The 22,543-nt window shown below is 41.3% G+C and overlaps 1 protein-coding gene across 1 annotated transcript in view; it reads left to right on the top strand.

Moving 5' to 3' along the window:
• Positions 1 to 3,736: 3,736 nt before the first annotated feature.
• NCKAP1L (NCK associated protein 1 like) overlaps positions 3,737 to 22,543 on the top strand; it is a 38,735-nt gene continuing 19,928 nt past the window's right edge. Inside the window, exons 1-18 of the mRNA XM_019419633.2 lie at positions 3,737 to 3,906; positions 5,015 to 5,125; positions 5,858 to 5,950; positions 11,495 to 11,551; positions 12,039 to 12,181; positions 13,121 to 13,211; positions 13,302 to 13,439; positions 14,252 to 14,300; positions 14,399 to 14,555; positions 17,248 to 17,304; positions 17,562 to 17,658; positions 18,211 to 18,320; positions 18,491 to 18,623; positions 19,095 to 19,176; positions 19,358 to 19,416; positions 19,632 to 19,777; positions 21,151 to 21,283; positions 21,554 to 21,673. Of these exons, the coding sequence (XP_019275178.1) occupies positions 3,805 to 3,906; positions 5,015 to 5,125; positions 5,858 to 5,950; positions 11,495 to 11,551; positions 12,039 to 12,181; positions 13,121 to 13,211; positions 13,302 to 13,439; positions 14,252 to 14,300; positions 14,399 to 14,555; positions 17,248 to 17,304; positions 17,562 to 17,658; positions 18,211 to 18,320; positions 18,491 to 18,623; positions 19,095 to 19,176; positions 19,358 to 19,416; positions 19,632 to 19,777; positions 21,151 to 21,283; positions 21,554 to 21,673 (1,878 nt within the window). The 5' untranslated portion in view covers positions 3,737 to 3,804. The remainder of the gene's footprint in view (positions 3,907 to 5,014; positions 5,126 to 5,857; positions 5,951 to 11,494; positions 11,552 to 12,038; positions 12,182 to 13,120; positions 13,212 to 13,301; positions 13,440 to 14,251; positions 14,301 to 14,398; positions 14,556 to 17,247; positions 17,305 to 17,561; positions 17,659 to 18,210; positions 18,321 to 18,490; positions 18,624 to 19,094; positions 19,177 to 19,357; positions 19,417 to 19,631; positions 19,778 to 21,150; positions 21,284 to 21,553; positions 21,674 to 22,543) is intronic.

The following is a 22,543-nucleotide window of genomic DNA, read 5'->3' as shown; positions in this document are numbered from 1 at the left end:
TAGTTAAGTCTTGAATGACTGTTTTTCAATCTTGGTTGTGCATGAAAATCACTGAGTAGTTTTAAAGTGACAGATCTTCCAGAACTAGCAGATCAGAATCTTCACACATGAGGTCTGGCTAACTGTGGCTTTAAAAGAGTTCCACAGGGGATTCTGACTTGTAGCCGGGGTTACTAGGCCCTGCCCGGGGGTAATTGAACCACCCTCAGAAGGGTTCTTCCAGTTTCCAGGAGGAACTGCTGCATGGTCTTTCCAGTGAAGTTTCTCTAAAGTCTACCAGTTGGAACAATTAGTCCCATCTTTAAATCTGGCCTTTTTATTTATGCGATGCCAAGTAGAATTTCACAGAAAGTGACATAAGCTCATCACATACTAAAAACACCCAAATTTTACTTTCTTTTTGGCATTCTTAATCCAGCGTACCAGGCCTTGAGCTGAATGTTTACAAACACCATATCATGTAACCACTTCTACAGGTATATGAGGAATCACCATGATTTTATAGATTAGGAAACCAACTCCGTGAGTGAGAGAGATCCTGAAGTTACAAAGCTAGCACATGTTTGAATAACATTAGAATTATTTGAGGTAATACATACAAAGCACTTAAAGTACCGGGTCCCTAGTATATAACTAGGTCATCACTTCGCATGTAGGACCTTAATACAGTTCTTTTCGGTAGGAACTGTTATCAATATCTCCATTTTGCAGGCAGGGAAACTGGATCAGAGCTGCTAAATGATAGAGTTGGGATGTGGACTCAAGCTTTATGGCTCCATAACCTGGGCTCCTTGCCTCTAAATCATAAGGCTTTGTCCATTGGACTCAACTAACATTCAAGCCCAAAATCTGTCCTATGCCAAAATGTAGGGTTTTCACATATACTAAATACAAGCAAATAAGTGTTTTCCAGTCTCCAGCAATCTTACAGTTCAGCTGGGGTGGCAGTAGAGTATGAAACAGGCAGTCAAAGATGGGACCTAATTTAGATGTAAAATATGTGGTAGTGACCAAATACTGCAGGAGTTCAGCAAGGGCCGGACTTAGGACTTTTGGAGCCAGATCCAGAAGATCGAGTAGGATTTGGGTCAGCAAGAGGGAAAGCACACATCATGAGAAAGGCAGAAATGAATGTGGCACATTCACAGTAGACTACTAGGCTGGTCCCTGCTGGGTTGGGGAGTATATATTTGGGAACAGGAGAAAAGATTGGCTTGGTATGGAGAGTCTTCAACAAAATTTTCAGGAGGATAACAAATGCAAGTGAAAAAGATCCAATGAAACTATACTAACCTGATAAAAAGGCTGCGGCTATATGGCAGCTGTGCTTCCTACCTGTTGGTGCCTCAGCAACTGCTCTTAATCTCCCCCATCAAGGTGAAAGACCAGTAGAAATCCCACCAATGTCTTTAGTAGAACCTGGGTTTCTTTGAGAATAGCGGGTAATTCAAATCTTCAGGGCCAATAACACCTCATTCCAGGCCCCTAGCTTTCTAGGGAGTCTATCTAGTAAATAAACTGAAAGGCAGATTCTGTTTTCCAGGAGTATAAAGTTTCCCTTAGGGATGTTTGAAATTTTGTGTGTTAAGCACTGTCATCTTGTTTCTTTAAAAGAGACATTATCTTGAGAACAAACATATTAAGATCTGTATATGATAATGCCAATCAGCTCTCCTATCCCTCCATCCCAGGATTTATTGGAATAATGTAAGAGCCCTGGATATGGAAAATGAGAATGATTGAAAAGTGGAAGGGGTGCCTGGGTGGCTCTGTCGGTTAAGGGTCCAACTTTAACTCAGGTCATGATCTTGCGGTTCATGAGTTCGAGCCCCGCATCAGGCTCTATGCTGATGACCACTTGGGAGCCTGGAGCCTGCTTCAGATTCTGTGTCTCCCTCTCTCTCTGTCCCACCCCCGCTCGTGCTCTGTCTCTCTCTCCCTCTCTCTCAAATAAATAAATGTTAAAAAAATTTTTTTAAAGAAAAGTGGAGAAAAGGTATTGGAAAAGAAGTAGATATGAAGACAACTCTGTTTAATGTAGAATTTTTCTGAGGGCTTTCTGCTTTTCTCCTTGAAAGAAACATGAAAGTGAGTTGGTTTTCTTGAATTAGGGAGCTAAGGCCTGGTTAGAATGGCAAGAATTTTTTAGTGCTAAAATTTATTCAGCCTTCTAAGATTTAAAGTCTATTAACTACTTTTCCCTTGTTGATCTCAGTTAATATGGTTCTTCATGTGGCCTATTTCCCAATTTAGTCTTAATAATTCAACAAACAAGACAGCAACTTTACTAAGTGGTTGAGTCCAAGAGGTGGTGTTCTAGATCAGTGTTTCTCAACATGTATTTGATGGAATATTTGCACCAAATCCTCCCATGGTACTTAGAAATGCAGATTTCTAGGCCTCACTGCAGAGTTACCAATCCTGAATCTCAGAGGATAGGGATTGATCTCAGTTTCTTCAGCACCTTTAAGAGCCATTGTACTAGATGGGGGCCTGGGTGGCTTAGTAGGTTAAGCATCCAATTCTTCATTTCAGCTCAGGTCATGATCTCACAGTTTGTGAGTTCAAGCCCCACATCGGGCTCTGCTCTGACAATGTGGAGCCTGCTTTGGATTCTCTCTCGCACTGTCTCTCTGTGCCTTCCCCACTTGTGTGACTGTTCTCTCTCTCAAAATAAATAAATAAACTTAAAAAAAAATAAATGAACTCTTGTGCAAGAGCAGTGGTTCTCAAACTTGAGAGTACATTGGAATTACTTGGAAGGCTTATTGAAACACAGAGTGCTGGACCCTACCCCAGAGTTTTGGATTCAGTAGGTCTGGAGTGGGTCCTGGGAATATGCATTCTAACAAGTTTCTAGATGATGCTGATATGACCACATTTTAAGAATCACTGTATTAAAGTATTGTGAAAGATATGAAGAAGTATTAGATACAATTCCTGTCATTAAGGGGCTTATGATGTGGTTGGGGGAGATAAGTCATATACTTAAAAATATAGTGAAGAATATGGTGTTCTGTATAGTATTTGACACTGGAAGGGATAATGTGGAGGATTTGGGATTTAATCTGGGCCCTAAAAGATGGATAGGCCTAAGGTTCAGCTGAGAATAACATAGGTGTTCCTTTTTTTTTTTTAATTTTTTTTAAACATTTATTTATTTTTGAGAGACAGAGACAGAGCATGAGCAGGGGAGAGGCAGAGAGAGAGGGAGACACAGAATCTGAAGCAGGCTCCAGGCTCCAAGCTATCAGCACAGAGCCTGATGTGGGGCTCGAACTCACAAACCATGAGATCATGACCTGTGCCGAAGTTGGACACTTAACCGACTGAGCCACCCAGGCGCCCCTAACATAGGTGTTCTTGATAGGGATATATAAAAGAGAAAAAGCTTAAAGGTGGATGGGAGCGGGGTAGTCGATACTTGTTTGTCTGGTGCAGAGCTTTTTATAGGACTCTAGTGAAGGGGTAAGGCCCAAAAGTTTGGTGCTAGACTGTGAGGAGCCTTGAAAGCCTGTCCCTCTCCCCTGCCTCCACCAACTTCACAGTCTTACCAAAAATGCTACACAGCTAGAAAGAGGAAGTGTCTCCTGCTGAGTGTGCAAGAGGAAGCACAAGAAGATTCTGAAGGCCTGTGAGCTGTAATGACTGCTTTCCCCCATGAGCCAATTGTAGAGGCTACAGGAAGACCAGCGCACCAACCAGGCTGGGTCCCTCCGCCCAGGGGGTGTCACCACCCAAGCTGAAAGTATTTGGGGAGATTCGGCATTGCTGTCCGGATACTCCTCTCTTTCGGTGGCCATCATGTCTTTGACCTCTGCCTACCAGCATAAATTAGCCGAGAAGCTCACTATTCTGAATGATCGAGGTCAGGGGGTTCTCATCCGCATGTATAACATCAAGAAGGTAAGCATGAACAACTGGGCCAGTACTAATTATTCCAGCAACAGTAGGGCAGGGGACCCCGTGGCTGGCAGTTCCAGGGGCTAGACTCCTCTTCTTTCCCACTGGCCTTCAGTCACTCGGATTACATAGGCCAGCCAGTGTAGGAAGGCAGAACGGGAGGCTCTTTTTAAGGGCTTTCCCCTTCTAGATATGATTCTCGCCCCAATGAGAGTGTCTGCTTTCTGCTGGGCATATGGAGGTAGGAAATAATTTTGTTCTGAGTCACTTGAATAAGGTCTGGGATCTAGAATTCTGGGTCTCATTGTTTATTGTTGATCTCCCATACTCTGAAGACATCCAAAGTTGGGTCTCTGGCAAAAACTTTTCCATGGAAGTACTTACCTAAAAGGAAAAAAATAGATATTTCAATAAAATATGGGTAGGTGCCTTCTGAGATACTTAGAGTCTGAGAGTTCATGCTCTGGTTGTGTGTGTATGCTTAGGATAGGATCTGTTGAGTTGAGAGAGGCTGGTGACAAGAGTGAGACTAGGCGGGGCTGTGGGGTGGGGGGTGGGTGGGGGGCAAGGAGCTGGGCCTAGGGAAGTAAAGAGAGAAAGACAGGGGCGGGAGTGGGGAGTTTCTGGAAGAGAAAATAGGGAGAGGGAACTTTTATGCATTTTGTAATAAAACAAATCACCAGGAACATGGTTTGTCTGACCCCGTGACTCCTACAAATGCCCTCTGGGTGAGATACTTAGATATGGACATAATTGTGACACATTTGCCCATGAAGTCTAATTCAGGAGCAGCTGCTTTTCTCACTCCTTCCGGCTTCAGCTGAGGGGTGGGGAGAGAGCTTCCTCTTTGCGCTGGGGCCCCAGCAGACGCTGAATTCACTGAATTCTTCTCCGTGAGACAAGATACCCAGGTTGTTCAGCTCTACTGATAGTTGGCTTCATGTCTTGGAGCTTGTTCCTCGTCTGCTTAACAGTAGACTTTCATAATGCTTTCATTATGAATTCTCAGATTCCCTTTCCATGAGACTGTGTGAGAATGAATGCTACAGGGAGGGGTATGTTTGGAGGGACAGGAGAAAGGGTTGAAACAGAGTGTGCTTTATTGGTGCAGACTTGCTCAGACCCCAAATCCAAGCCACCTTTTTTACTGGAAAAGTCCATGGAACCTTCTCTCAAGTACATCAACAAGAAATTTCCCAACATTGATGTCCGAAGCAGCACGGTGAGAACATGATCCGTCTCCTCTCTTTTCTCTGAAATAATTCTGTGCTTGGATGGCTTAAACTCTCCTCTTTTAACTGCCTTTCTTTGAACTTGGGCAGGGCATAGAGTAGCCTCCTTTTAGTTTTCCTGGGCTCAACCACAGGGCTTCAGGCTCTTGTAATCTTGAGAGTTCTGAGATAAGATGGGATTCTCTCAGGGTAAGCTAGAGCAAAGCATTGCCCCTTTCTCTGTTGCAAGATTCATGAAAACACTTTGTTCTTGTAGAGAAAGACAGCTTGGTCAACCCAGCAGGGTACATTTATTTTACCGTTGTTCCTGTTTCCCCCTCTGTTTCCTTGCTGATTATCTGAGAATCAGGCATCTCATGGAATGTTCCTTAGTTCTCCTCCATTAAATATTAGCCCTAGATTTCTTACCATTATACATATAGCATCTTCTCATTCTGCTTCTTTTGACTTTAATATAAATGACAAGCCTCTTTGACTGAAAGAGACCTTGAAGTTTCCTCTCATTTAGCACTCTGTATCTAGTCAAGATTATACGCATCATCTTACCTAGAGACTCTCCTCTGTTTAAGACCTTCAAAGCATTGGAGATTTTCCAACTTTGCCTGTTAGTGTATTTCAAGTCTTTTCAAGAATGTTTTAGGCATGACTCCTATTCTTCTTGGATTACCTTGAACAATTGTGTTATTTTGTGTTTTAAAATTTTTGCTTTGTGTTTCCCTCAGCAACATTTAGGACCAGTACATCGAGAAAAATCTGAGATAATTAGATTCCTCATCAACTACTACCAGTCATTTGTGGATGTCATGGAATTTCGGGTGAGCTCTCTCTAGCCTAGGACCCCAGTATAGGCATTATCCTTCTGAGGCTATTCCTTCTTTAGTAGATGTTCATTTATGTTTCTTAATATTGTTTCTTGAAAAAGTAAGGGATTGGGGCGCCTGGGTGGCTCAGTCGGTTGGGCGACCGACTTCGGCTCAGGTCATGATCTCGCGGTCCGTGAGTTCGAGCCCCGCATCGGGCTCTGTGCTGACAGCTCAGAGCCTGGAGCCTGTTTCAGATTCTGTGTCTCCCTCTCTCTCTGACCCTCTCCCATTCATGCTCTGTCTCTGTCTGTCTCAAAAATAAATAAACGTAAAAAAAAAAAAATTAAAAAAAAAAAAAAAGAAAAAGTAAGGGATATGTACTGATGTGGAAGGATATCTTGGTTAAAGAAAAACAAGTTACAGTGTATGATATAATTACATTTCATTTATGGGGCACCTGGGTGGTTCTGTTGGTTAAACGTCTGATTCAGCTCAGGTCATGGTCTCACGGTTTGTGATTTCAAGCCCTGCGTTGGGCTCTGTGCTTACAGCTCAGAGACTGGAGCCTGCTTTGGACTCTATGTCTCCCCCTCGCTCTGCCCCTCCCTGCTTGTGCTGTCTCTCTCTCTCTCGAAAATAAATAAACATTAAAAAAATAAAAATAAATAAATAAAAGGATACATAGGCTTGTATATATATATAGTGTTAGTATGTACTTGGGCAGATTTGGAACATTATACATTTAACTGTTAGGAATAACTACCTTTGGAAGTAGACTATGATTAGCTTTAATTTATTACACTGTATATATTTAAGCATTATTAAGTATTCAAGTATTTTAAGTACCATTCCCCAATATTTTATTACAAATCTGAAAAATTTCAAGAATATTACAATGAATATGATTCTATTCTTCTCTTAGATTTCCTAATTGTTAGTATTTTACCATGTTTGCTAATCTTTATTGTTTTCCTGAACCATTTGAGTCAGTTGCAGATGTCGTGCCATTTCCCTTCCTAAATACTTTAGCATACATCTAAGAACAAGAATATTTTCTTACATAACCCTAATATAATTATCGCACTCAGGAAATGTAACATTACTGCAATATTATTAGTTTTAACATACAGTCCGTGTTCACATTCTACTAGTTGTCTCACGTATAACACATTGGATTTAGCTGTCATGTCTCTGTAGTCTTTTTTTTTTTAAATTTTTTTTTTTAACGTTTTATTTATTTTTGAGACAGGGAGAGACAGAGCATGAACAGGGGAGGGTCAGAGAGAGGGAGACACAGAATCTGAAACAGGCTCCAGGCTCTGAGCTGTCAGCACAGAGCCCGACGCGGGGCTCGAACTCACAAACCGTGAGATCATGACCTGAGCCGAAGTTGGCCGCTTAACCGACTGAGCCACCCAGGCGCCCCTGTAGTCTTTAGAATAGTTCCCAACCATTTTTTTTTTTTTTCCTTATGTCTTTGATGACACTGACTTTTTGGAGTCCAGACTAGTTATTTTTCAGAATATCCCTCAATTTGGATTTGTCTGATTTGTTAACTCTCTGATTGTAGTTTCGGTAGCAATACTACATAGATGATATTTTCTTTGTGTTTTAAATAATGAGCGGGTACTATTTTTGTAAATGTAAACAAACTGTAAAAATTATTTGGTATGATGTTTTTGAAGGGCAAATTGATGATGTGTTTCAAAAGTCTTAAAAACACATATTTTTTTTTTTAAAAAGTTTGTTTTGAGAGAGAGAGAAAGAGAGAGAGAGAGAGAGAGAATGAGCCGGGGAGGCATAGAGAGAGGGAGAGGCAGAATCCCAAGCAGGCCCTGCTCTGTCAGGACAGAGCGTGACTTGCCGCTCAAACTCACCAACCATGAGATCATTGACCTGAGCCGAGACGAGTCCGTCGCTTAAGGGGCTAAGCTCCCAGGCATCTCTAAAACACATACTTTTTAATGTAGTAATTTTATTTCTAGACGTTTTTCTTAAGGAAACAATCAGAAGTACAGAGATATGTAAGAGTATGTACTCTGTTAAAAAAAATAATGTACTCTTTTGCCTTATTTAAGATCGTGACAAATTGATAATTGATGTATCCGATATATAGAGGTTCGGTTAAAAGTTCAGAGTATATGTCTATAAATGAATATTATGCAGCTGTGAAAGATGATAATATTTATGATAATCAGCATGGAAAAATGTTTTTCATATATTCTTTAATGTCAAAGCAAATTATAATACAGTAAGACATAAGATGTCTCTAATATGTATATTTATATGGGGAAACACGCATATAAAGAAAATTTGAACTTCTGATTGGTGGGATTTTGAGTGATTTTAAAAATGAATTAAAATTATGCTTGTTTGTATTTTATAATTTTTCTGCAATGAGCATGTTATTTACATATTCAAGAAATAACACAGATTTTAGCCATCTGAGCAATCCAAGTTTGTGATGGTACCATAGGATTTCTTCAGATGAAACAAGAGTATGGAACCCTGCTTTGGGTGCCCCGAATCTACCCGAGGGGGCTAATCCAGGCCTTTCATCACACAATGAAGTGGGGTCATGGAAAACTGTAAAGTCTGAAGGAGGGTCAGGTCAGAAGTTATTAATCTTGGAATTGAGGGTAGTGGTTAGGAAGAAGGTAGGCAGGCACTGGTGGAGGTGGTGGAAAGAATGCTGGATGCATATAAACTAGGAAACCTTTGGGTCCAAAGGGGATTTTAGGACACCTTCTGGTTGCTGCATTGGTAAAGTTCTGAGCCCAGGGTGTATGGTATCGCTCATTTAGGGTAAGAGGAATAATAGAGACACTGAGATATTGTGCATTGTAAAGTAGGTAGGCTCTGAATCAGACAGACCTGGTTTCAAATCTCAGCTTTACCATTTGCCAGATGTATAAATTTAGAAAGGACACTCTTTGGATTCCAGTTTCTTTATCTATAAAATGGGGAAATAAGATCTATGTGGGGTATTTGTGAGAATTAAATGAGATGATGCAGGGAAAACATCTAGCTCAGTGTTTAGCATATAGTAAGGTTATAGGCCAACAAATGCTAATTCCATTCTCTTTTGATTCTTACCTTTAGAAGATGACTTATGTAGTGACATTGTGTGAGTGGCTGATAGTAAATCTCATCTATAATCTTTGGGAATTGGGTTTCAGGAAGATGTGGTAGAAAGGCCCTCCTAGCAAATGAGGCAACATAGGGGTAGACAGAGATTTAGAAGTCATGTAGTATACAGGGAAAATCATGAGCTCTGTGTTCTAATTCTGATACTATCCCTTACTAGTTAGTGATCGTGGGCATGTATCTTAACTGCTCTTACCCTTGGTTTCCCCATGTATTAATTTATTTTTAAATTTTGTTTGTTTATTTATTTATTTATTTATTCATTTGAGAGAGAGAGAGGGAGGGAGGGAGAGAGAGGGAGAGTGTGCATGCATGGAGGAGAGGGACAGAGAGAGAGAGAGAGAGAGAGAGAGAGAGAGAGAGAAGGAGAATCTTAAGCAGGCTCCACGTTCTGCACAGAGCCGGACATGGGGCTTGATCCCACAACCCTGGGATCACGACCTGAACTGAAATCAAGAGTTAGATGCTCAACTGGCTGAGCCGCCCAGGCGCCCCAATCCCCCATGTGTTAATTTAGATTAGGTCTTTTGGGGAAGATAACGTGGAAACATTTTTTCCTGTTTTAATAAGTTTGACACATATATGCACCTATGTAAAAACCACCACAGTGAGAGTATAGAAAATTTCCATCACTCCAAATGTTTCCTGAGCCTTTTTTTTCCCAGTTCAATCCCTATCTCCTCAACTCCTGGCCCCAGGCAACCACTGATCTGCTTTCTAGATTAGAATTTTCTTTTCTTCTCTTTTCCACAGGTTCATATAATTAGAATTTATACAGCATGCATTCTTTTGTATCTGGCTTCTTTCACTCAGTATAATGTTTTTGAGATGTCTCTCTGTTGTTTCATGTAACTGTGATTCATTTCCTATTTTTGTGGAGTACTGATCCGTTGTATGGATACAATTTATCTATTTACCTGTTGATGGCCATTGGGTTGTGTCCATTATGCATATTGGTGGCCATTATGCCCACGATGCTATAAACATTTGAGTACAAGTCATTGTGGCAACATATTTTTCATTTCACTTGGGAAAATAATTTAGAAATTGAATTGTTAAATGGTATGTGTATGTTTAATTTTGTAAGAAACTGCCAAACTTTTTTTCCAAAGTCGTCGTTCCCTTTTCTCCTCCCATCGGTCATATATTAGTGTTCCAGTTGCTCCACATTCTCATCAGCACTTACTATTAACTGACTTAAATTTTAGCCTTTTCATGGGTATACAGTGTTGTTTTAATTTGCATTTCTCTGATGACCAATACCGTTGAACATCTTTTCATTTGCTTATCGGCCATGTGTATATTTGTTATTATCAAGTATCTGCTCAAGTCCTTGGCAACACATTTTTAAAGTAAAAATATATATATTCTTTGATCTAGCAGTTCCACCTTGTAGAAATGAAAGTACCAATATGTTAGGAATAGGGAACAAAGGAGAGGCCAGGGACTGGGAACAAAGAAAATGTCCATCAGTGGGAAAAAAGGCTGAATGAATTGACCACACCATGGGCTATTATGTGACCATTAAAAAGAAGTACATTAGTGTTCTACCAGATGACTTGGAGGACTTTAAGCAGATAAGGTTGGATGAGAAAAACAAAATGGCAAGAAGAATATAACATTATCTCAATTTTATAACACAAATGATGATGAAGAAAACCTCTCTCTCTAGTTTTCTCCTCCCCCCCCCCCCCCAACTGAATAAGACTATATAAATAGGGAGAAAATTAAGAAAGGCCATACTGGGTTGTTAAACTGGTTTACCTGGGGGTTGGGGCAGGATGGAGGGTGGTGCCGATGTGGGGGGAGGGAAGTGTCCACAATAAAACTGCATATTTATTTAGGTAAAATTATGTATGAAAAGAAAACGAATCCCTATCACACTGGAATGAGGGTTCAATGAAGGATATGCAAATTACCTAGTAAGTAGTACTTAGCACATAGTAAGTGGTCAGTAAATAGAAACACAGGTTGGGTCGTAGTCTCATCTGTTAATGACTAATTTCTGAAAACAGGAGATGGATTACAAGAAAAACTTTTGGGATTTATCAATAAAAAATGGGTCTAATTTCCGGTATCTTAGAAACAGCCTATCAGATGATCTGCATTTTGTAACCTTTTTGTGTGTGTGTGTGTGGAGGAAGGGGGCACTGGGATGATAAAATTAGGGAGAGTATGTGTAATATAGTAGTGACTTGTGTCTGTGGAAACTTGGGCATTTGGTAGGGTAAGCTTAATGGGGGCCCACTGATGGCTTCCGGAGGAGAAACTCCCTCTATTCAGCTTCCCTTATGTAACTCAGTGGCTCTCTAGGACCTCTAAGGGAGAGAACCTTCCCTTCAAATTCTAGTAGTACATGTCACCTTCTCTTTATTCTTTATTCATTCTCATTTCCAATTCTACCCCCAGGATCATGTATATGAGCTTCTCAACACCATTGATGCCTGCCAGTGCCATTTTGATATTGTAAGATTCTTCGTCATTCTCTTCTACCCTAGAAAAGGTCTTGGTTGGAACAGTGTGGGTTGGGAAGGGACTGGAAGAATGGCTATTCCTTCAGGATGATAATATATTACAATATGTTTAATATAATATACTGTATTATTCACTCCGTGACTATGGTTCTTTTGTATAAAGTGCTGAAGTTAAAGGATATTTACATGTGAAGCAGATCAGCAGTATGATTTATTTAATATAACAATGACACCAAAATGTTCTTATTCCACCTCTTCTAACCTCCAGATGTTACCAAATTTCCTGGCCTTTTTGTATCTTGAGCTCATTTTTAACCCCTGACTGTGGTTCCGATTTTCTCCTTCTGAATTTTCCATCCTACCAGTTCCTCCTTCTGAACAGACCCTTTCGGAGTCTATTTAGTACTGTCTGGAATGGTGGGTGAAATAGGGATTAATTGGCCTTGCTGTTCTTGGGTTCCTATGTATTTTCCTTGCAGAATCTCAACTTTGACTTCACCCGGAGCTACCTGGACTTGATCGTGACTTACACCTCAGTTATTTTACTTCTGTCACGGATTGAAGACCGACGGGTACTCATTGGCATGTACAACTGTGCCCATGAGATGCTGCATGGGCATAGGTGAGTTAAAGGGATTTAGGAGATGAAGAATCTCATACATGGTGGTATGAGGTACAAGGTGGACACAAAGGAAATAGAATCCATGTTTTCTCATTTGAGGACTTACACTCTACATGATGATCCAGGCCAAAAAAAATTTTTTTTAAATCCTTATAATGGCATATGTCAACAAGTGCACAGCTCTTTTACATATAGTTAACTCTTGAGCATCTTCTAGTGGATTATCCAATTTGCATTGTCTCTGATCATTTTTTAATCCTGGGCTGGCTTCCACTGTGCTTTTCAGGTTATTGCGAAAGGAAGATAAAGTTTTCTTTTTTTAGTATTGGTAGGAATAATATTAGCAAGGTAAAGCCATTAGAGGTAAGTAATGTATGATAGTACATTTGAAGCCAAATATAAATGGATTTTGGATTATCTGAAATTCTGTGCCCCTCCATTAGTGCAAATAAAAGTATTTAAGGGCTGAAAAAATGAAGACGAGAAGAATCAGAGTAGGCTGTGACACATTGTTCTATGTATGATGTGTATTCCCATGTGTCTCCATGAATACCTAGGCACGTGCCTTACCCATTAGCTTTGAATTTACTTGTATCTTTTTGGGTTGTGTACAGATTTGGACCTAGGCATGTTACTCGAATTGCAACTAATTAACGTGAATTTATAGAGTACCTATCATGTGTTCAGTACTCTTTTGGGTACTTACATGGCAGAAACTTTCATGGACCTGCCCCAAACTATGTAGTTCTATCTAATAGCTTGATACACTTGGGTCTGGAATGGGTTATCTATATATGTAACTCACAGTTTAGTTTCTATATCTTTGAAGGTGGAGGGGGATGCCAGCCTATGCACACAGCTTTATCCCATCTGCAAACATGAGAGTTTATATCATGGTCAAGGGAGACCTGTAACTCTTCTTTCCTATGCTTTTTCCAGTGACCCCAGTTTTGCCCGTCTGGGGCAGATGGTGTTGGAGTATGATCACCCTCTGAAGAAGTTGACAGAGGAGTTTGGGCCTCACACGAAGGCATGTTTCCTGAGAGAGTGGAGAATTCCTCTGGTGGAAGTATATCGTCCTCGTCATTGACATTAAGGATTCATTTGTTTCTTCCCACAGGCTGTGAGTGAAGCTCTCCTCTCTTTGCACTTCCTCTTCGTCCGGAGGACCCAGGGGGCTGAGCAGTGGCGCAGTGCCCAGCTTCTGAGTCTCATCAGCAGCCCCCCAGCCATGATTAACCCTGCCAATTCAGACACAGTACGTTCCCTTCTTTGGTCAGTGATAACATTCTCTTTGCCAAGGCCATCTCTGTAGAGAGTGCTTCTTTCAAGAAATATCATCCCTAAGAGTGCTTTAGCCCTCTTCTAGGATATGCATCTAAGTTGATAACCTCTTATAGCTAAAAAATCATGTTTGGATTCGAGCTTTTGTTTGGACCAGGATTAGCGTGTGGCTGCCCATAGGAAGAATTTAATGAATAATCATAGAATGAATGGACAGATGAAAGTGAGTCATTAGACACCTATTCAGCCCAGCAGGAAATTAAACATAGGCATCAGTTAATGAACAAATATTTTTATTCAATTAATATGGGCCCAACATCCGTGCTTCAACAACATAAACTCTTGGAGGGAATATATGCCACGTAGTCATAAAAATACAAGAGATGGTACAAGATGAATGAGAAAGGCCAAATGAGTGATTTGTACTTGAAGTGGCAAAAGAATCCAAAGGAGGAAGCGATCATGAGAACATTTTGAGTATTGCTTTTCTAAGCTGTTAGAGAGATATTATATTACATGTTTCGTTGTCCCAACTTCCAGCCCAAGCTTCATTTCCTTTTCTCAAGTGTATTCATTTTTGCTCGTTTCACTTCCACTGCCTCACCTCCATGATTGGCAGGTTCCCCAGCTACTGGTTTATCAAAGTGTCCTGAGTCAGTCTGGTAAAATAAAAGTTGGTTTTGATACTTAAATTCTAGTTTGACTGCCCTGGTCTTGACTGCCTTAGTCTTTAGGGGAAGACCAGGTTCAATAACTGCTTGACCATCTCTGCCTCTCTTCTCACAGATGGCCTGTGAGTACCTATCTGTGGAAGTGATGGAGCGCTGGATTATCAGTAAGTTTCATGGGATCAGGTGGGAGTAGATGTCGCAGCGTGTTACGTGGATAGAAAATTCTAAAAGTCTTCCTCTGCACTATTTTATCCACCTGCAGTTGGGTTTCTTCTTTGTAATGGGTGCCTCAACTCCAACAACCAGTGCCAGAAGCTGTGGAAGCTGTGTCTGCAGGGCTCCCTGTACATCACCCTAATCCGGGAGGATGTGCTACAGGTGCACAAGGTCACCGAGGACTTATTTAGCAGTTGGAAAGGGTGAGACATGAGAGCCAACTAATCTTATTTTGAGATTTTTAGGGTTTTGGGGAAGAGGGAAGACAGAAGTGAAGGGAAGAAAACATTCTCAGGAGGGAAGATCGGTTATTTACATTAGATGACATTGAGAAGTCAAAGAAAATGAGGACTGGAAAATGTTCATTGGATTTGGCTGTAAAGGTGGTCTTTGTGCCCTTCCTGTGCACAACTTCAGTTGAGTGGTAAGGTTGAAAACCGGGTTGTGGGTTTAGAAGCAAATGGGAGATAAGGAATTTAATAAGTAATTCTTTTAAGAAGTTTGACTATGAAGGGAAGAATCGAGAGAGAACTATAAAGAGAAGGAGGCGTTGGATTGAGGAAGGGGTCACATATCTTTATTACTTTTTTATTATTGCGCACTAATATCCAGAAATGTACAAAATAGAAAGTGGACGTTGACTACAATCTCATCTCCCGGAATAGTTTGGCGTATGTCCTCCAGATGCTTGTGTGTCTGTAACACGTAAAGGCGTGAATGTGTTTTCAGCCTTACATAAGCAATTTTTAAAGAGCAATGGACCCGCCGCTACATTATGTTCTGCAGTTTGCTTTTTTTCACTTACTATATTTCGGATATTTTTCATGTCCGTCTATAGTGACTTAATCTTATTCTTTTTAACAGTTGCATAGTATTCTATTATGTGGTTGTAACATAAGTTATTTACCCAATCCCCTGTGATGGACATTTGAACCATTTCCACTTTCCTTTCTTTGTTTTTTAACTGAAGCATAGTTGAGAGTGTTTCCTTTTTAAAAAAAAAAATCATTACAAACAATGCTATAATGAACATTCTTAGATGCATATCTTCATGAACATTTCTCTAAGGTAGATTCTCAGAAGTGGAATTGCTGGGGTAAAGGGTATGCATATACCAAATTTTAATAGCTCCTACCAAATTGCCCTCCAAACAGCTGTATTATCTGCAGTCTATGAGAATTCTTATTCCTCATACTCTCAACAACTGGATATTACCATAAAAAGAATCACTGTCAGAGTTAAGAGAGAGTAAGTCTAAGATTAATAATTAGAAGTTACAAGGGGTGGATTTGGGTCTATATCTACATCCATATCTTTATACCTATAAAACTTTCTAATAATTATTGCTTGTTTTTTTTGAAGTTTCTTTATTTCTGAGAGAGAGAGAGAGAGAGAGAGAGAGAGAATGAGTGGGGGAGGAGCAGAGAGAGGGAGACACAGAATCCAAAGCAGGCTCCAGGCTCTGAGCTGTCAGCCCAGAGCCCGATGCGGGGCTCGAACTGGCAAACCGCAAGATCATGACCTGAGCCGAAGTCGGATGCTTAATCGACTGAGCCACCTAGGTGCCCCAAATGATTATTGCTTTTAAGGAATGGAAGCACGTTTGAAGAGTGTTCAGTTCCCCATCACTGAGAACAACAACTAAGATGTAAGGTTTATAGTTGAGGGAGGTTTTTGGTATAAATGATCTAATTTGATCTTCATGGTACTTATACTCATGTGTAAGTATTAATATATTTTTTATAGATGAGAAAATGGAGTTAAATCTCAATGCCACTCATTGGAAATAGGAAATAATTCCAGATTATTTGACTCTAATCCTGTCGCTTTCCATCATACTATGTAGAGGTGAAAAAATTATCTACCAGGAATGCTGTGGAGTTGAATCCTGATTTAATTAAGATACTTTCCAAGTCTAAATTTCTTTCATTCTGTGCCAAGTTCAGTAAGGGAGTGGTTTGGAAAAGGGAAAAGAAAGGTTATGAAGTTTGACTAATGCAGTGGCAACAGTGATGCAGGACAAGAGAAGACAGATCTAAGGGACACAGGGAACACACAGAGCCTAAAGTAATGTGGGATTTTTGAGCCTGGATCACTAGTAGAAAAAGGAGATGGTCAGGAGAGTCAAATATCACAGACCAGTGAAGATCAACGAAAAGGCCATTTGGTGATTCAACAGTTCACATTGACTTTAGAGAGAACAGTTTTTTAAGTGTCAAAAGCTTTGTGGGATTCAGGGGTCAGTGAAAGGTGAGGAAGTAAAGAGTTTAGGTGTGTCTTTGGAGGAGTTGGGTGGTGTGGGAGGACAGGAAGTTCAGCAGATTGTCAAGGTCAAGTGAAAGTCTTTCAGGATAAGGGAGGCTTTGAACTTATGTGTTGGGAGTAGAGACTAAACTGGTGGAGAGGGAGAGACCAAGTGACAGAGGTAACTGATAAAGAAAAATTCTAAGAGGAGAAGGGTGAGAATGGGATCCAAGGTAGAGCTGGAGTAACTACTCCTACTTAAGAGCAGGGCCCGTGCACTGCCTCTTTTGTCTCCCCCAAACCTGGAAGAGTACTTGGCCTAATGGTGTCAAGGCAGGAGCACATGACAAGAAGTCCAGACCCAGTTTTGCCATTACAACCCTATGTAACCTTGGGCAAGTCGTTCCTCTTCCCTGGATATTATTTTCTTCATCCGAAAATAGTGAGGAGAACTGGATAATCTCTAAGCTGTATGAGTCTCTTATTAGTAGGCCAGGGAGAAAAGTTGGGTTTGGAAAGATCCTGAAAGTGAGGGGTGCCCATGCTTCCCATACATAGGCTGTCATTTGGAATCTCTCAGGACTGGGAAGGTGGGACAAGGTCTCTAATTGGTGGTGTGGCCAACCCTGCTGTGCTTGTGTCAATTTTCAGGTATGGCAAGAGAGTGGCAGACATAAAGGAAAGCAAGGAGCATGTAATTGCAAACAGGTAAAGGTGGGGAATGGGCTCTCCAAGAGGGGATGGAATAGGAATCTCTCTTGACCTTTGTTCTCACCTAAACCGCCCACAGCTTAATTGCTTCAACCCAAGAACCTGCTGCTGCCCCACAGATTCTTGTGTTTTCTTACCAAGTCTAATGGCAGCACTGAATGTTCCTCCTATCTGATACCCCTTCCTAAATGCCTTAGGAGGATTTTTAAGGATGGGAGAGGCACTATTCTCTCATTTCTACTTTCTTTCCTTAGCGGCCAATTTCACTGTCAACGGCGCCAATTTCTGCGGATGGCAGTGAAGGAGCTGGAGACTGTGTTAACAGATGAGCCAGGACTGCTGGGTCCTAAGGCAAGAAAATGAAAGGCTGGCAGGGGAATGATGACCAATGATGAAAGACTCTGTGGGGGAGTGACTTGGCATTCGTTAGTTTTTGCATTTCTGAGTCGTTCGTGATCTGTTTATATATGTATACACTGATTCCCTTGAATCCTCCTGGAGCACCCCAAAACTTTTTGGATCTTTTTATTGGGTACCATCAGGGGGTAGTATATGATGCATTATAGCTATTTGTGTACTTGTCTTATCCTCTGTTTGAGTGTGATCTAATTGAAGATAGAGCTTGCTTTTTTTTTTTTTTTTTTGCCAAACCACATAAATGCCTACTAAATATTTCCAAGACTTAATAGAGATGAAATAGTATTGACTGTGAGCTAATGTCAACATACGTGCATGTCTGATTCTGTTTCACGTGGTTTTTATGGGTCTCTGTGTTTATTATTGGCTACTATTGCTGGTGAGGTTACATGATTGTGTCCGTAGGCATATTATCGTGATCGTTCTCTGTGCTCTGAAATCCATTTTTAAAGTTGAAAATTCTCATAATCTCTGTCCTCTCCTTAGGCCCTTTATGCTTTCATGGCTCTGTCCTTCATTCGTGATGAGGTCACCTGGCTGGTTCGCCACACAGAAAACGTCACCAAGACAAAGACACCTGAGGACTATGTTGACTCGTAAGTACTTGACATGGTTAAGAGCCTTGACCTTAGATGGATTGGGAAATGGGACAGGGAGGCATCAAATGACCTCAGGAGGTCTCCGTTTCTGCTCTATTATCACTGTCTTTGTCTCAGTTGATATTTCTAGCCTCAAAACCTCCCTGTTCTCTTCCTCGACTCTGCAGGAGCATTGCAGAATTGCTTTTCTTATTGGAGGAGATTAGGGCTCTTGTCCGGAGACACATCAAAGTGATACAGCAATACCACCTTCAGTACCTGGCCAGATTTGATGCCCTTGTGCTCAGTGACATCATTCAAGTAAGTTTAATTAACTAAACTTTGGAACTGTCAGGGTGATCCCTGGTCATTTCCCGCTGGGGGCCACCCTGGCTGAATCTCATGCTTTGTAGATTGTCAAAAAGCCCGATTTTCCTCTCTGCATTTGTTGAAAGAAAAAAAAAAAAAGACTGATAATCTCCACGGTCTTTTTTTTCCCCCCTCTTACATGAAGAAATAGGAGAGAAAAATACTTAGGAGAGAATATTTCTTCTTACATGAAGAAATAGGAGAGAAAAATGCTACTTAGAAATAGGAGAGAAAAATAAAGAGAAACTGGGTGTTAGCATGGCAGTGAACCCAGGGGATTTCCTCCATCTCTTGGTTAGCTCTTTCTGTTTCTGGCACTTACCAGTTCTTTCTACCTTCATGAACTGACTGAGCCTTGTAGTCCTGGTTTCTGTCCTGGTGGAACCTCTACCCACTTGATGTCAACTTGAACTTCTCTTTTAGAACCTGTCTGTGTGTCCTGAGGAGGAGTCCATTATAATGTCCTCATTCGTCAGTACTCTCTCCAATCTCAATCTCAAACAAGGTAATTGGAGGGAAGAGGAGAAGGTAAGGTATATAAGGGTGAACATCTTTTGTTCTAGAAATATTGATCTCTTGAGCCAGGGAGTGGGACAAGATGACTTTGAAAAGGACCTACCATTCTGTGGAGTTTGATATAGGGTGCTGTTTTATTATTTTCTTTTAAACTTCTGTTTTTCTTGTAGTTGATAGTGGAGAGAAATTTGAATTCTCTGGATTGAGGCTGGACTGGTTCCGTCTACAGGTAGGTCTGTTCCTGTTAATGGTCCCGCATTCTCAGGGTTCTTCCTCCTCAACAATCCCTTCTCTGTTTATTTCCTAATCTCTGCTGTATAGAGTGATTCAACATTGACAACTACTGATTGACAGGACAAACCCTAGCCAAACTGTAGCTCCTAGGTGGGCTGTCCTTTTCATTTATTTTGTTCTTCTCCACCCTTTTCCTAACTCCAACCACAGGCATATACCAGTGTGGCTAAGGCTCCCCTGCACCTTCACGAGAATCCTGACTTAGCCAAGGTGATGAATCTCATTGTCTTTCACTCCCGAATGCTGGACTCAGTAGAGACTATACTGGTGGAAACTTCTGACTTGTCTACTTTCTGGTATGCCCTTATTCAGAGCTCTTTATCATTTGACCTGATCTCTTCCCTGGCTTCTGTGGAGAACAGTAGTTCCTTCCAACAGATGGGAAAATATTGTTTGAGAGTTCCTTAGAGGCAGGTGCTCCAACTCACTCATGCCAGGTTCTACCAAGTCATAGGAATTTTAGGTTGACTCCCTTTTGTTTTGGCTTTCTTTAGGATAATTATCTGTGATAATTCATCAGTATATATTTTTCCACACTGGTATCTTTGGAACCTTCTGCAGCTTCTTTTTATTCTTGGGGTATTGTGATTTAAAAGAGACATGGAAAATGTGGGGTTTCAGTGGAGGGAGCTGAAAATAATTGAGAGAGTTGGAGAATAGGGCCTTTGGAGAATGAAAATTAGTTTGTCTTCCTTAGGTATCATTCAGCATTTATCAAGTGACCACTGTTGGACATAACTCTGTCCTTTGGCAGATCAAACAAACAACACAATATGTTGGCTCTGTTCTCTGCATTCAGTATAGGTGGGGAGATACAACACCCATGTACATGTGAAAAGGACATCAACATAATAATTGCAAATGTAAGAAAGTGTAAAAAGAGTGCATGATATTGAGAGGATATAGGGTTGAGGAAAGATTAGTATCATGGAATTAACCTGAGAAAGTTTTCTGGAGCCTCAGTGGTCGAATTTTGGGAGGGATGTGAATTAATATTACTGTAGGACTTCTAAATTAGGGGGAATAGCCCAAATCATGCAGAAGCTCTAGGGCGCCTGGGTGGCTCAGTCGGTTGAGTGTCCGACTTCAGCTCAGGTCATGATCTCACAGCTCATGAGTTCGAGCCCCGCGTTGGGCTCTGTGCTGACAGCTCGAAGCCTGTTTTGGATTCTGTGTCTCCCTCTGTCTGCCCCTAACCCACTCGCATTCTGTCTCTGTCTCTCTCAAAAATAAACATTAAAAAAAAATTTAAATCATGCAGAGGCTCTGAGGGAAGAATAACAAATTTTGGACAAGGGCAGGGAAGAAGATTAGCACTAAACCACCATGGGGTCCAGTATGAAAATCGAAAAGGGTTAAGTTTCTTGGTTTCCTGTCTACCTTAAGAGTAGGGAGTTGTGGGGGCACCTGGCTGGCTAAGTATGTAGAGTATGTGACTCTCAATCTTCGGTTCATTAGTTCAAGCCCCATGTTGGGCATAGAGCTTACTTAGAATGAGAGAGAGAGAGAGAGAGAGAGAGAGAGGTAGAGAGAGAGAGAGGAGGGAAGTGAGGGAGGGAGGTGTGAAGATCAGTAGATATTTGTTGAAAGAATGAATATTCTCTCCACCTCAAAGGGACCAGCTGGCTCCTAAACCCTGGTTCTAAGTCTGCTTCCCCTTTGTCTGCAGCTTCCATCTCCGCATCTTTGAGAAGATGTTTGCCGTGACCCTGGAGGAACCTACCATGTTACGTTATGCCATTGCTTTCCCTCTGATTTGTGCTCATTTTGTCCACTGCACTCATGAGATGTGCCCGGAGGAGGTGGGTACCCTGACCTCTAAGCCCTGTCATCTCTCTAATCACATCTCATCCATATTCCACAAAACACAATTCCAAGGGTTGGTTTTGGTCATAAGAAGGGTACAAACATAGGTATGTGACATGTGACCCTAAGTGTCTCAGCTTGATGTAGAACGTGTCCTCTCTCTGGGTCTCAGTTTCTTCTTCTGAGTGGTGGCTCAGAGCAGATTATGAGGAAGAAGTGACTGTCTTGGTGATGACAATTTCTTCCTTGGTTCCTCTTTTCCAAAGTACCCCCACCTGAAGAACCATGGCCTTCATCACTGCAACTCCTTCCTTGAAGAGTTGGCCAAGCAGACCAGCAACTGCGTCCTGGAGCTCTGTGCTGAACAACGAAACCTGAGCGAGCAGGTAGGCTCAGTCTTCTCTCTCTATTTCAGTTTCCCTCTGTCTACCTTGTCTTCCTGTCAAATGCCAAGTTCTCTAACCCTTTCTCCCAAGTAGAGCTAGGGCTTTTGTGTACTTGAGTTTATGGCAGGTTTCTTTTCTTAGTGTAGTTCCTTCAGTCTTTACTCCCTTAGGACGAGATAGAGGTGTCTAAAAATACTCTTATTTGAACAGCTGCATACCAGCAAAATCTGTGCTCTCACTTGAAGCGTTCTGAGAGAGGAGTTAGCTCCCTTGTTTATTCCCCCTCCCCTCTCTGCCCTGTGTATGCATAATTAGGACTGTGGCCCCTATATCACCTGTCTTGTCTCACCTTTCTGTCCAGCTGCACCCTAATCCGTGGCCATGTGAACATTTTCAGGCACCTCCTCTGTGTTTATCCTCAGGGCTGCTTTCTTGTCCTTGTCTGCTTGTTTCCCCCACGCCCCACCTTGACTGACTCACAGCACCTGGTCATGATTAGCTCAACCTAAATTTCAGAAAATTAGAAAATGAGGAACTTGTTGTCCTGGAGTCTTTCAGGCTTCCTAGACTACCCACCCTTCCTGGGTTTGAGTCAGGCTTTGTAGCAACTTTGGTAGAAGGGGGTCCAGGTTGTGTGTGTGTGTGTGTGTGTGTGTGTGTGTGTGTGTGTGTGTTGTGTATACATATGGATGGTTAATATTATTACTTACGTAACCTTCCCATTGTCTCATATGTAAAATGTGGATAAAAATAGTTTCTTCACAGAGGTATCATAGAGATGCAATGAAATAGAGTATGTTAAAGATTTAGTACACTGCTCTCAATAGATGTCAGCTGCTATATTATTTGGTTCTTACTGAGCCCTAAGCT

Source organism: Panthera pardus, unplaced genomic scaffold (assembly GCF_024362965.1).
Source record: "Panthera pardus isolate Hobbes unplaced genomic scaffold, ASM2436296v1 HiC_scaffold_6, whole genome shotgun sequence".
In the NCBI taxonomy this organism is placed as follows: Eukaryota; Metazoa; Chordata; class Mammalia; order Carnivora; family Felidae; genus Panthera; species Panthera pardus.
The sequence above is the reverse complement of the archived record's forward strand: the minus strand, read 5'-3'. Positions and strand labels throughout refer to the sequence as shown.